The sequence below is a fragment of the Bidens hawaiensis genome, unplaced genomic scaffold (assembly GCF_021521415.1).
Source record: "Bidens hawaiensis isolate Kalapana, Puna unplaced genomic scaffold, B.hawaiensis_p1.1 tig00017771_1, whole genome shotgun sequence".
In the NCBI taxonomy this organism is placed as follows: domain Eukaryota; kingdom Viridiplantae; phylum Streptophyta; class Magnoliopsida; order Asterales; family Asteraceae; genus Bidens; species Bidens hawaiensis.
The window spans coordinates 95,862-110,554 of record NW_027492682.1 but is presented as its reverse complement, the minus strand read 5'-3'; the positions used below and the strand labels follow the sequence as shown (position 1 = coordinate 110,554).

General features: G+C 33.1%; 1 protein-coding gene across 1 annotated transcript; it reads right to left on the bottom strand.

The window, feature by feature from the left end:
* Positions 1 to 9,898: 9,898 nt before the first annotated feature.
* Positions 9,899 to 11,460, bottom strand: LOC143554627 (protein RGF1 INDUCIBLE TRANSCRIPTION FACTOR 1-like). Its single transcript, XM_077044347.1, has 3 exons — positions 11,161 to 11,460; positions 10,871 to 11,086; positions 9,899 to 10,427 (listed from the first exon to the last, which is right to left on the bottom strand). Exons 1-3 carry the CDS (start codon positions 11,236 to 11,238, stop codon positions 10,194 to 10,196), a joined length of 528 nt encoding a protein of 175 aa, XP_076900462.1. The 5' UTR covers positions 11,239 to 11,460; the 3' UTR covers positions 9,899 to 10,193.
* Between the last annotated feature and the right edge of the window lie 3,233 nt (positions 11,461 to 14,693).

Sequence of the window (14,693 nt, the reverse complement as noted above, 5' to 3'; positions counted from 1 at the left end):
CAAAAACCGAAGAAACTAAGATTTGTGATGGGGTTCTTTTTCTATCGGATTGTATTGTAGCCGTAGGTGAAATCTTTGATGTATTGTTATTTTTTGTATTTGTATGATGTAAAGATATTTATAAGTTGTTAACACACTTATTTTATTTTAATTCATAACTCAAATGAATCTTATGTTGTGAAGATGTGTTGTGTACCAAAATTAGTTCAAAACCGTTGGGCTTGTCGGAAGTAATTTCCGACTTAATAGGCTCGTCATATGTAGGTGACCGAGTTGGACCTAGGGGTGTCCAAAATACCCGAACCTGATTAGCCCGACACGACCCGAACCCAAATAAGCTAATTAGGGTCGGGTTAAATAGGGTCAAAAAGTATTAATCGGGTCAACTCGGTTATGATCATTCATTTAAGTTTGTTTACGTTCTATCATGTTTGTTCACATATTAATAGAAAATTATTAAATATTATTTGCATTTAGAAATTATATCACCATAATATGTTTATATTTGTGTTCATTTAAATGCGTTCAAATGTTCGTTTATGTATGTTTGCGTTTGTTAATGTATGTACATGTTTCTTCAAGTTCGTTTATCTTTGTTTAATTGTGTTCCTTTATATTCGTGAATTGTTCGTTTAGATTGTAAATGAACAATCATATAAAAACACGAACATGTTCATTTTTTAACAAAAGAACATGAACACAAATATTTGTTTAAGTGTTCGTGATCATATTTGCTTAAAGTTAAACGAACAAACACACTTATGTCTTTGTTCATGTCTGTTCGGTTCATTTACAAGCCTATATGTATGTAATTATAAGATAATTACTTGTGAAATAAATTGAAAATTGAGTGGAATGAGAAATTTTGCAACCCACGAGTTGCAAACATAAAAGTCAACTTCAATTTATATAGTGACATGGTCAACCCGACCCGACTAACCCGAAACCCGAATAACCTTAACCCAACTAACCCGAACCTTAATAGGGTCAGGTTTCGGGTTATATATTTTTTAAGAAAAACCCGACTAACCCGACCCGATTAACCCAAAACCCGATCGGGTTGACCCGATGAACACCCCTAGTTGGACCTATTGGGTCCATGTCTCTAATCTGCGCAAATGTTTAGCCGACGAATCTTTGTCTATGCCTTAAAAGACGTCGAAATTAATGTAAAACTTAAAATTCGGAGAACAACTAGTTCAAATCAAATATTCGAAAACAAAAAAAAATTGAATAGACGAACATTGAAAATTGTGAAAGTAAAGTGGGACTCACGAAGAGGCCCCGAATATACTTGGAAACTTGAATCCGAAATGAAGAAAAAGTACCCCCACTTGTTCTAAGAGCGAATCTCGCGGACGAGATTCATTCCAAGGTGGGGAGGATGTAACATCGTGAAAGTTTGAAATCAAAAATGTCAAGTTTCAAAAGTTAAAAGACCAAAAATGTCAAATTCTAAACTTCAAGGTTTAAAACTAAAAATATGTCTTTCTGTCCCATAGCGATACGCGAGGGACAAAGGACAAGCCCATCGCGTATCGCGAAGGGCTTGGTTACAAACCCAAGAAAATGGCCACATGGCGATACGCGATCGCCGAGGAGCCAACGTCTTTTCAACGTATTTCCTGACGATGTCTTTTCGATCTGGAGATCACAAAGATTTCATTATTCCTTCACTGAGTCACCAATGTTCCCTCCAAAATTTTGCTATACATTAATAAAGTATAAAAAAAAGGACAGGCCCGGTACTCAGATAGCAGGTAGAGCCGTAGAGGCGCAAAACCCAATCAAGCCCATACGTCTTTGCAAAGACCACGCTTTTGGGCCTAGATCTGATTAGGGCCGTTTTATTTGCTACACTAAGTTTAAACTTTAAAGCTACGTGTTTAAATTTTCATGATGCACTTAAAAACTAGGTGCTGTATTCTTATGTTTCATTTTTACGCTACTCAATCTTCAAACAGATTTCAGTATGAAAAACCAATCTGAGTTATAGTTTTAGGTGATCCACTGATCCAGATAAGACGGACTATATAACATTATAACTTGTCAAAACGAGTTAGAGTCAATATGGTTGCTTTAAAATGCAAGTCAAATAGGATTATGTGTAAAATGAGTTTGGGTAAAAAAAATATACTTTAAAGTACAAGGTCGTGATGATGGCAGGGTGACGAGGTTAATGGCGTTACACAACTATAGGTGACTGTGGCAACAATGTGGATGTTAAAGATAGCTCATACTTCCTTTATACATTGTTTTTTCATGTATTCACATAAACTACGATAGCTTATTTGTAGGTTAAACGAGTAGAGCGAAACTGGCCTAACCTCGAGCCCGACTCGTTAATAATTTTTCAAACTTGAGATAAAGCGTGAATAACTTTGCGAGATCAAACCCAACTCATACTTATTTACAACATTGAAGTGTCCAAATCAATTTTATTTATCTTCTGGTTTTACAACTTATAAAATTTTGCGGGTGTTTCGCCAAGTTTCCATTAAAATAATATCTCTTTTACGAACAACAATACAATATTCCAAATTGGGTATTTGAAGAATTATGAACTAAGATATCTAACAAGACAACAATAACCGTAATTTAATGACCAAGAAGGAACAAAGCCTAACATAACAAACATGAAATCCAAAAATATTTGTCCATAAACTAGTTGTAACACCCTAGATATAGGGGACATTCCATGTTTCATAGAGACAAATTGAGCCCCCTGCCCACGTCTTTAGTAAACTTTATCTTCATGGATATCGACATAATAAGAAAGAAAACAACGGTTCCTAGTGCTCCAATCATCGACAACATCATCACAGTTCTCTCAATCATATGCACCACTACTCCGGTAGTATCTTCTTCCTTCTCTCCATTAATCAAATATTAAAAACCTCTTAGATGGTACGTTAAAGGCATTGGTGAGCAATAACCAAGCCATTAACCGACAATCGATTATTGGTTGTTTTTTGTGCCCTTGACTAATCGAAATTAATCGAACCAAACCGAACCATTCATAGTTTCATATATTTCTAACTTTTATTCATATGTTTCATGTATTTCATGTTTTGTACCTCCATTTAATGTATTTATAGCAGACATGAAAGTAGAAAACATTACTATAGAAGGGATGAGGGGTAGATGACGACCTAAATTGATGTGAAATGAGAGGATTAAGCATGATTTGATAGACCTAAACCTCTCCAAGGACATGGTTGGGGATAGGAATTCGTGGAGAAGTAAAATTAAAGTTAAGGATTTTTAGGTAGAAAAGAATACCTTAGGGCTTCTATTTACCTCATTTTAGTCACACGCCATAATAGTATATTTTTTCCATATATTACTATTATTATTATTAATGTTGAACTTTGATTTCCTCTGTATTGCTTCATACATATGTACTTAAGAGCTGAGGGTCTCTCTGGAAGCCACCTTTATATCCCTTTGGATAGAGGTACGGTGTGCCTACATCCCACCCCCAGATCCTACCTATTGCTTTGCTGTTGGTGGGACTTCACTGGGTATGATTTCATGTATTTATACATCCATTTAATATATTTGATTATTTGTACCTTGTTTTCATGTATTGCTAAACAAAATATTTAATTCAAATATGGTTTAGGTTATTAGCCAAAATTAAGCAAGCTGACCGAACTGAACCGAAAGCCAACAAACTAACCGAATAAACCAAACCAATTTAACTGAAAACCAACTGGTTAATAAAATTGATTAATCGATGACTTCAGTTATGATATCGATTTTGGCTAATAACCGAACTGACATGCACATCAAAAGTAACACTAATTGTATGTTAATGTAGAAAATTTTAAATTAATCTTACTAAAATGTTTTGACGGAAAGAAAATAATTTTGTGATTACATATTCCATTTTATGAAAAGTTTAAATTTATGGATTAAAAATGTTTGGGTAATACAAAAGATTACCTTAAAGTCTCGTCAATGCATTGCTCATGAACAAACAAAAACAAATATAACAAGTATGAAAACACAACATTTCCTTTAGTGGCCACCAAGCAAAAATCGTGACTTTATTCTTTATTTTCGTCTTAGTATGCATCATTCCACTTCCATATGCATTATTTTCTTTGAAAGTCGGCTAATCATCCCATAATTATTTTCATCTCCTTTTATTATTTGACGGTTGTATAAGAAAATGAAAAAGATGTCATAAAGGGAAAACATTATTATAAAATAGTAATCAAATTTAAGTTTATACTTTTTGTGGATTCGAAATCGGGCGACTATGGGAAACATGACATGGGAAGCTTGGCGGAGATTCGACACGTGCAAGATGGACAGATCGGGTACATGGCCTTAGTGCAGATTTTCTGTTTTGTATTGCTTCTTTGTGGGGCTGTTCGTTGATGTTTGTATATGTACTCGGTTGATGTCTTCTCCCGTGTATAATCTTGTTTGCTAGCGTCTTGCTAGTTTGTCGGAAATAAAAGTTTGGTAGGCCGTTCAAAAAAAAAAAGTTTATACTTTTTAATCTCATCCTTAACTTAAATGTGTCTTAATTAGCTCGTCAACTATAAATGTTCTAAAAGTCTGTTAAATAATCCATAATTACTTTCATCTCTATTTTATTATTAAGGGTTCTCTTAAAGCTATTTTTATCATTTTCGTTTTCTTATACAACCAATGCAATAATATATAATAAAATATATTCATTATCGATGCCCATTTACCATCAGATGATATATCATTTCAAGGTTTAAAATAATAAGTACAAAACAACTACAATAAAATGGCAGGCAAACGGACAACAAGTTGCGCCGCAACCAATTTTTTGAATAGCATGCTCCTTTGACTCTTAACAAGTTTCGCCTTTGATTTAAAGCTTCGAAAAAAATACAATGCCATTCAAGGTGGATTTCAGTAAAGCATTTGGCAAGTTGAATTGGGATTTCGTGTTAATGGGCTTTTCATGACATTGGAGAATGCAAATTTAAGACTCTTTTGTTATCCGTAGCTTCATATATTTTGGTAACTATTGCACCTTCTAAGAAATTTAAGATTCGAAGGAGGATAGGTACACTAACCCATTTTCACCATTTCTTTTTATAATTGCAATGGAGGGATTACATGTTACTACACGATTAGTTTGTGAATAGGGTTTCTTACGCATTTTAAAAGCCACAAATAGTAGCCCACTGATTTTACAACTAATTTATGCAGACGAGTCAATTTTCTTGGGGAAAGGTGAACTTTTTCCAATGGTTAATTCTTGGCTAGATTATTAGACTACAAGTAGTCATAACTCTACACCTCCAGAAATTATACATAATGTGACGCCTAGTTAGAGTTATAGTTTTTTACAAAAACAGGGTGTAGTCATTACTCTCCACCCCAGGCGTTATGTGCCACATGACGCCCAGTCACTATTAATTTTATTTGTTTTTTTTAAATAATAATTTATTTAAATAATTAAACATAAAATTAAAAAACAACATTAAAATTTAAAAAAATACATTAAACTTTCAAATAAAAACTAAATTAAAATAAAAAATACATCAAATTAAAAAAAATACATAAATAATACTAATAAAACTACATGTGATATTTTTCTAAAATTTTCGCTTGTCGAGCGGCTTTTAGAGATCGGACTCCCGGGTCGTCTTCGGTTAGCTCGCTTGATAAAATCTCGATGTCTTTGTCAATTTCATTCCTTCTAAGTAGTTCGACAACGTCCAAATTTACTTTAAGTCGTTGGGCTCCAAGTTCGTGCAAATCTTGGAGTCGAGAGTTCATTTCTTTGAATTGAGTTTCCATTTCGGCATTCGAACCCGTTGCCGACGACGAAGCGACCCCTTCCCTTGCCCTTGCTTCTTCTACCCCCCGGCAGAGGCATCTCGGTAGTATTCACGGCTTTATTATCGCTTAGGTTGAAGTTTCGAGCGTCGAAAAGGGGCGTGTCTGGATCAACTGAAAACGATGTTTTAGACTTTTTATTACGCGGACCACCTTCGGCTCCGGCATCCAAAACAGGCCCCATTTTGGGTGAAACCTCAAGTAGTCTTTCCAAATGCCAAAGTAATTGAAGGACCCCGAGACCTTATGTTGATACTTTGTCAACGCATTTTCCATGACTTCCGCGTCCGAGACACTGCTACTCCTATTTCGATTCATCCAAGAGAAAACCGTATGGAAACCCATGCATTTGGTGTTTGTGTCGCCTCATTTCGATAGTAACGAATCTTTTTCTCGACGCGAGTCTCCCACCAAGTTTGTGGAACAACTCTTTAATTTTGTGCCAAAATACCCCCGTTTTTTGATAGTTCGCTAAAAAAAATAAAAACATTACAAGTTCAATGTTTGTTCTAAGAAAATTAAAAAATATATATGTATTTTAAAAACCTACCGCACTTGGCACCTTCTGATATCGCGCACCATGCACGAGCACATAGTACGCACTCGTCGTTCTTCCACGGTATCACTGTCTTTTTAACCCGAGGTTCGCCGGCGGGCTTCTTTGCGTGTTTTCTCGGACGGTCCGCGTTGGTTCGAACCGCCTACGGTCTCCGGGATGGGTGTGTGTCTCCGGCCACGAACTCGACGTCGGGTGGGGAACCCGAACCGGCAAAAATGTTTGCCGTTGGGTTTTGGAAACCAGGCACCGCATTTGGCATAAAGTTTTGTAAAAATGCAATGTACGCGGCCATTTGCGGGTCGAACGGATTCGGGACGGGTACGGTTGGCAATGGGGCGGTATATGGGTTCGGTTGTGGATTTTGGTTGCCTTGACGGGCCTATTGACCGTAACCGAGAACATTTTGGTTGTTATTCGGAAACATTTTGGTAGAAATATTTGTGTAAAAAATATAATTGGTATAGAAGTGGGAGTAATGTGTTAAAAAAATAAGTTTGGTTTGTTTTTATAATATAAATTTAATTAATAATTTTTTTTAAAACCCAATGGTAACATGGCACCAACGATAACTTTTTTTTTTGATTTGTGTGTCTTTTCCGCATTGTATACATAACGTTAAAAAAAATACCAAAACGTCGGGGGGGGGGGGGGGGGCGGTGCCCCCCGGCGTTATAATGCAAAAACGCCGCACACAACGCACAGTTACGGATGGTCTTACAATATAAGAAATTAATAATCGGTTATAATTATATCGCATGTTTAAAACCATTTTTGTTATTAAAATAATAATAAGTAGCCCTTTTTCTAATCAGAATAATTATAGGTAACCCTTACAAACAAAATGTTCATTTTGAAAGTTAGCTTTATGAAAGAATGGGAGATGAGCCGATCTTCAATATAGTGGGCCGATACATATGTTTTGTTTTATAGAGCACAGATAAAACACTATCAAATACCTACACAAAATATGTTTGTCCCAAAATATATAGAGATCAAATTAGAAGGAACACTTTGAATTTAGCAAATTAATCCCCTAATATTAGCAATTGCAGAGTATAACACACTATATCCGTCCTCGTCACCATCAGCATAGTCCACTTTCTCATATTCGAATTAGTAGCAGATGCGTGTGAAACATTTGAACAAGTTGGTGGTAAAATTTACACTAGGCAATTGATTGATAGCTCTTTCAAAACGTAAAGAATTTTATTATTCGCGATGTATATAATTATGATTAAAAATGTTCACCGCTTCATGGTTTCAGTAACCTTGGTGATGGATTGGAAACTGTGGTGACAAATTGAAACCGACGACAATAGCGGATTAGAGATATCAACGGTGACGATAAATAAATATGTATCATCAGAAAACTATTACTACATACACACATTAAACGTGATGTAATACATTGCATATAAATATTTATCTTAGTATCACAATTCTCTATTTAAGTTGTAGTTATTACTATATTAATGGGTCACTTTCTGTTTTAAAATATAATAATATTAATAATTGAAAACGTTGTTAGGGTAAGACCATCCGTAGTCCACGATTTTTTGCAGCGTTATGGGCTAAAACGCCGGGGGCACCCCCTCCCCCGGGGCAATATGGCTCATTTTTTTGGGGGGGCGTTTTCTACAAAACGCGGGTGGAAGGCAAAAAAAATAATAATAAAATAATGGAGTTTGAGACATTATGAGGCATTATGGATGCTTTATGACTACACCCTATTTTTGTATAAAAAATAACTCTGATTGGACCACGTATCACATAATGTCTGATTGTGAGACTTTATGACTACTAATGGTTTAATAGAGTGGGCATGAAATGGCCTTTCTTTGAATTTATAATATACACTCATTATTAAAGATAAGGGTTAGTAATGACATCATGGGCTTAGTCTTCTTGATTATGAAATGGGACCCAAAACCCACTCAAAGCTTGGCAACTTGTGAATATTTTATCTTGTTTGAGTAGATTGAAAAGCAAGTGCAAAGGGGGTAACCAGAATATTTCTGTCTTGCCCTTTTATAGTTTTATTGGAAAAATATATTACCTTTTGGTCCTTTAAGTTATGTTCAAAATACACAAAGAACCTTGTGTTAGGAGCTGATTCATTGGCATGATTTTATCTTGGATTTATATGCAAACAAATTTCAAACAAAGCTGCTACTTGGCAATATGTTCATGATAAATGCATTTATTATCTTAATTTATAATATGGAATTTTTAATAAGTAGAAGTAATAATAAATGATTTTTTATATAAATTAGAGAAGTTATACATATGGTATTGGAGCCATAGAAAGTAACCAATCAACATGTTGCCAAAGTTAAAGTTTAACATAGATGAAAGAGTCATTCCCCACTAATGACCTTAGCTTTGACGTTCTTCCATGTTTATCATGATATATTTAAAACAAACATATTTGAGTGTATATATAATTGTGGTAAGAACCATTTTATATTCAGAAATTGTTATAAAACTATTCTATTCGGTAGTATGGCCTTGGAGCATATTTTAAAGAAGTATGTGTCAAAGGCTCAAAGCTGAGTTGATTGTGTTAACAGAGTGCAATACTACTCTTCGTATGTGTTAAGGGGCATTAAACTTTCGATGGGCTAAGTTCTTAACGAACGTTTTAAGAGTGAAGGGTGAGGATTGAAAGCTTGATTGCTTGGTTAAAGGGCATTAAAGTATTTATGAGAACTAGTCAATCGACGTTAGTTGGTTGGTTAATGGCTGATGTGGAGTTATCATAAGTGAAAGTATGCATTTACATTTTTATAAACCATGTATTTACAAATGAATGCGTGATTTTCATAAATGAATCAAATGGCCTATTAAATATTTTATACTTTTATTATTTCAACCTATTGACATTTTAGTTAGTTGATAACATATGTATAGAATTATGTGCTCTTTCCTATAAATTACTAATTGAAAACAGCATAAAACATAACCCGTTAAAAGACAAGGTGAAGCAGACAAATGTAGATGTTTAAAAATTGAGTAGTGATAAAAGAAATATATAAGAAAATTAAAAATAAAAATACTTATGCACTTAAAATAATATTTAATAAAAGAAATATCAGACAAATTATATTAATATAACAATCTTAGAGCATCTCTTTCACACCACCTAACGAGCATCTACCAATTCTCTTTCATAACAAACTTAACGCAGAAGCACACAGATGACCTCTCTCTTGACACGTCGACTACAAATCTCTACAACATAAGAGAGTTTTGAAGATACTTTATTATCTATCAAGTAATTTTGATAATCATATTTTAACTCAAAATATGATAGAATCATTTGTTGAATTATTGATATGATATAAAAATATTAAGATACCATGATGTTACAATAAAGGTTAGAACCAGAAACCACCCACTAACACTTTCCAAATCAAGATACCACCATGTACAAGTACATATAAATTTTTTTATATCCATTATAGAAGTCACACTTTTTATATCTTATATGAAACTACATTGCCATTATTCATGCATCATAAGTACTAAACCATATCACAAAACCATAATTACATTTTTTTTCACCATGGATAAAACCCTTATTCTATAAACAAAATACTTGACAATTTCAAACCATATTTTTATGGTTTTCCCAATTTGCCCTTAATTATATCCTATAAGTTGCTTCTTTGTACAAAATTACAAATGGGAGGGATTCCACACACAGGCTTTTAAACGTCAAATGCACTTGTGATGGAAATTTAAGAGGGGCCTTTGGAGTAATTAAGTGAAAGTCTAGGGGGCTGGCTGACTAACAGACTTAACATTCTATAATTAGTCCACCCATTGGTGCTCGGTGGGGTATATCCTTTCTTCTTTTGGCTGTTCCGGCGGTCAACGGCGGCGTTGACGGAGTGAAGCTTTGAATTCTAGTCCGTCGGAGATGGCTGCCGGTGTTGTATGAGTCATCGGAATCCGACACCGCCATTATTAAATGCTTTTTCTCTAGCGGAATTTTCATATTTTGTTTAAAATTCATTGATGTCCCCACAATCTAAGCACTTAAAACACACGGAATTTAATTATTTATTAAAGAATATATTTAAAAGAACTATGATTCCAATTTAAGTTTTTTTAATTTGAAGTTCAAAGTTCTCAAACAGTCAATCATTCAGTGTCCATATTCCCAGTCCCACTCATCAAAAAGTCAAATTAATAAACCAAACTAAATGGGTGCTAATGTAGATACATGTATGAGATTACATGAATCGGTTTTAGTAAAGTTATACAAATCATATAACTCTTTGTATAAGATTATACAGGTCTTACAACTTTTCACACAATAAACCAGTGTTGATCGATTGGTGTCAATGAAGTTATACAAATCATATAACTCTTTGTAGACACCTCGTTTGCCATATACGCCCGTATAATACATAAAAAATTTTACAGGACCAAATTAAAATATTAAAATTCATAAAATGTTGATGAAATTACCTTGCATCCAAGTGAGCAAAACCTGAACGAATCAAGAAGCCCACGCTCACAAACTTCACATGTGTTCGTAACCCCTTTGCTTGGCCTCGGCTGTGGACGTTCGTTCAAGAACACAACCTTTGCACTATTAATAACATAAGTTTGCACTGAACTAATATCCAAAAACTTTTGAATCTCAGAAACCCTAATCACATCATGGTACGAGGACCTCCGTATCTACAAATCAATAAAAAAAAAAGAAATTATCACCCATTGTAAAATCAATCACAAAAGTAAATAATTTGAGAAACCTGAATTGAACGATGATCTTGATGGTGATTGAGACAAATAGAACACAAAGGACCATTAATGCAGTCCAAACAATACATATTGCATTCGGACTTGTGTGAATCAGTGTGTAGTTTGCATTGAACAAAGAATGTTTCACGAAGCAGAGGCTTTAACCATGGTGGCCATTTGTGTTCTTCTTCAACATGTCCTCCAGCACCCTGTATTATTATAAACCCAGAATTTAAAAACCATCAAAAACATGACAAGATTATGTTACAAGATCGAACTTACCATGATTCTACGATTTTGTGTGGAGGTGATGGAAAATAAATGTTGGAATTTAATGACATATGTTTTATTTATATGGGTTATTTATGAAAGACGACAATTCATTTATTTTAGTATAATGATCCGCCATAATTTAAAAGTAGAAAAGTTTTATTAAAAGAATATTATTAAATAAAATAGTATAAGGTTACTAATAGCAAAATGTAACAAACGACTACTAAATTTATAAAAGTTTCCAAGTTAAATGGTTTGGTAATGCACTAATATTAACATCCCATAGTTCTGTTGTAACTTTATTTTTGTAATTCAATAATTTTTTTGACTTAGTTTGTGTAATTGTAATACTAATAAATACTCATGACCAATTAGTGTGATTGCATGATATTCACATAGATCGAAATTAGTGTTATTTCTATTTATGTTAGTGACTGATATAGTGGTAATGTGTTCTATCCCTCCGATAGGCAGGTAGTTTTTGATTCTCTGCATAGCACTTCGGTGGTTTAATTTCTAGATAATGACTTTTTTGTGTGTTCAGGGTTTAGGGTGTCTTTAACCTACGTATTAAGTATTCATGTTTAGTTTTACAAATATGTTTTATTCTTATGATTGATTTTCAAGTAGAATATGTCATGTATAATTAATTTTTAGCAATTTTTAAATTGAGCGCCTCACATACGTGAAGCTCTCGCTTCGCACCTAGCGCTTCGTGCTTTGGCTTTTTGAACCAAAACGCCTCGCCTCTCCTCGCCTAGCGCTTTTTTAAACCAAGAGGATTACATGACTCTATTTTTTGAGACTGAACATATCATATTTAATACTGTTTTTTGAGAAATAGTTGGTACATGTAGTTTGATATTTGATTGTAGTTTTGCTCCAAGTGTATCTATAGAACTTTACAACTATTAGGTTGTTGTTACATTATTATGGCTATAATTGGTCTATAGTTTATTTCTTTATATTGCGTAAAATGATTGAGAAAAATGAAAGTTTTGTTTGTTTATGCAGGCTGGTGCATTAAAGAAAGAAGCATCGGGTTTTGGTCAAGCTTCATCTTATGCGCAACAAAAGGTAGAAATAACAGGGCAGTTAACTTATTATTATTTTTGCTAGCAGCCCACATATATGCCACTAGAGTGCTTCATTTTAATTAACTTTAATTTATTTATTAACCAATAGAGAACTGAATATTTAGTTTTTTTAATTTTTGCGTTTTTAGGAATATGTGGTGGGAAATACAAAAGCTTTGGGATATGTGTGGATGGTGGTAACATGGAAAAAATGGAGGTCTTTTGATTTGTAAAGGTACTTATTTTGTACTGTTGGTTTTGTTATTGTATGGTTTTGACATAATAGTTGCATAGCCTTGCTATGCTGGTTTTTGACGATTTAATAAATCCTTCTTGGTTGGTGGTTTAAAATTTTTTTTATTGTTGTTTGTTTGCGTGTTTATATTGAAAATTGTATGTATTGTGATACTTCATCATCTAAACAAGTGATAACAATATTGCTACTGTAATTAACCGGTTGGTGTCAAAATTTGTCTAAGAAAAATAAAGAAGTGTTAAAAGATGTTATCATCACTGTGAAACCCTACGTTATTGAATAAAATCAACAAAAAATTGAAGACTATTTTAAGAATTAGTTTTGTCACCAAGATATTATAATAGTAAATAAAAATACAAAGACCGGTTCTTTTGGTTATACATTTCATTAGCGTTCAATGTTGATTTCTTTATTATACATTTCATCATCATTCACTTATTTTGGTTAGAATTTCATTAGTAGGAAAAAACTTGTTCCATTAGTCTGGGTTTCATCACCTTGAAACAAGGTTCCAACCCGAACCGGTTCCTCTATGACTCGGTTTTGACCCCTTTGGCCCGGTTTTTACCGCTTTGACAATGGCGTGATTATATTCCTACCCGATTCGGTTTAGGGGTTGAAGAGGTCACCCTAATGATACGAATAAGAAACCTAACCAAAGTACTATATATATATATATATACTAGAGGATTAATAAACTAATTGAAAACGAGTATCACATTGTAAATAGTCGCCCCCCGCCGCATAGCGTGAGTTTCTACTAGTATATATGTATATATATATATATATATATATATATATATAGGGTGAGGTTAAAATAAAAAGTGGAGTGTGTCTAGGAAGTATAAGAAGTAATCTGGTGCGTTAGATATGTTGATCTGATGGTGGATATGGAAAGTGTGTTTTGTGTGCGGTGTGTTTAATTTTAGTTATGGTGTGTTTATTGTGCGGTGTGTTTTATTAGATCTAATGGTGAAAACACATTTTCTATACTTTTTAGGAAAAATCTACTTCTTATTATAACCTTGCTATATATATATACACACACACACATATATATATATATATATATATATATATATATATATATATATATATATATATATATGGAAGGGTTATCCTAAAAATAAGTAGTTTCCTAGAAAGACTAAGAATAAATCATAGCCGTTGGATCATATTAATCAATGGTTGAGATTTAAATTTACCAAAAACCGTCATAGTTTCCTAGAATTACTCTTTCACCATTATAACCGACATAGTTTCCTAAAATTATTCTTTTACCATAGGTTTTAATGCCAAATGTCAAAATTTTATTGGTTTTTACCATTCTTAGGAAACAACTTGTTTTTATTTGAACCATATATATATATATATATATATATATATATATATATATATATATATATATATATATATATATATATATATATACGGGAGGGTTATCTTAAAAATAAGTAGTTTCCTAGGAAGACTAGGAATAAATCATAGCCATTGGATCATGTTAATCAATGATTGAGATTTAAAATTACCAATAACCGACATAGTTTCCTAATATTACTCTTTCATCATTATAACCGACATAGTTTTCTAGAATTGTTCTTTCACCATCATTTGTAATGCCAAATGTCAAAGTTTTGTTGGTTCTTATTATTCCTATGAAACTTCTTATTCTTATTTGAACCCTTTTCTATATATATATAACAAAGACTAAAATATATACAACAAATTCTTATGGTGGTAAAGGATATGTAACTATATTTTTTTTTGAAAAGAAAATCAATCTTAAATTGTTATTTTTATGTGGTGTATTATATTTGTAACTAGGTTTTGTCCCCCGTATTACGGGGATGTTTTCATTTTACGTTTCTAATATTTATATTTTTTAGTTTTAATTTTATTTATTGTAAGAAATTTAATAATATACTTAGGGTATGATGAT

What these genes read in the sequence shown, in the direction of transcription:
- LOC143554627 (XM_077044347.1), bottom strand. Translation starts at nt 11,238, where the DNA reads ATGTATTGTTTGGACTGCATTAATGGTCCTTTGTGTTCTATTTGTCTC. An exon ending in AAGATCATCGTTCAATTCAG is followed by an intron (nt 11,087 to 11,160) that starts GTTTCTCAAATT and finishes ATTGATTTGTAG; the next exon opens with ATACGGAGGTCCTCGTACCA. An exon ending in TTTGCTCACTTGGATGCAAG is followed by an intron (nt 10,428 to 10,870) that starts GTAATTTCATCA and finishes TTAAGTGCTTAG; the next exon opens with ATTGTGGGGACATCAATGAA.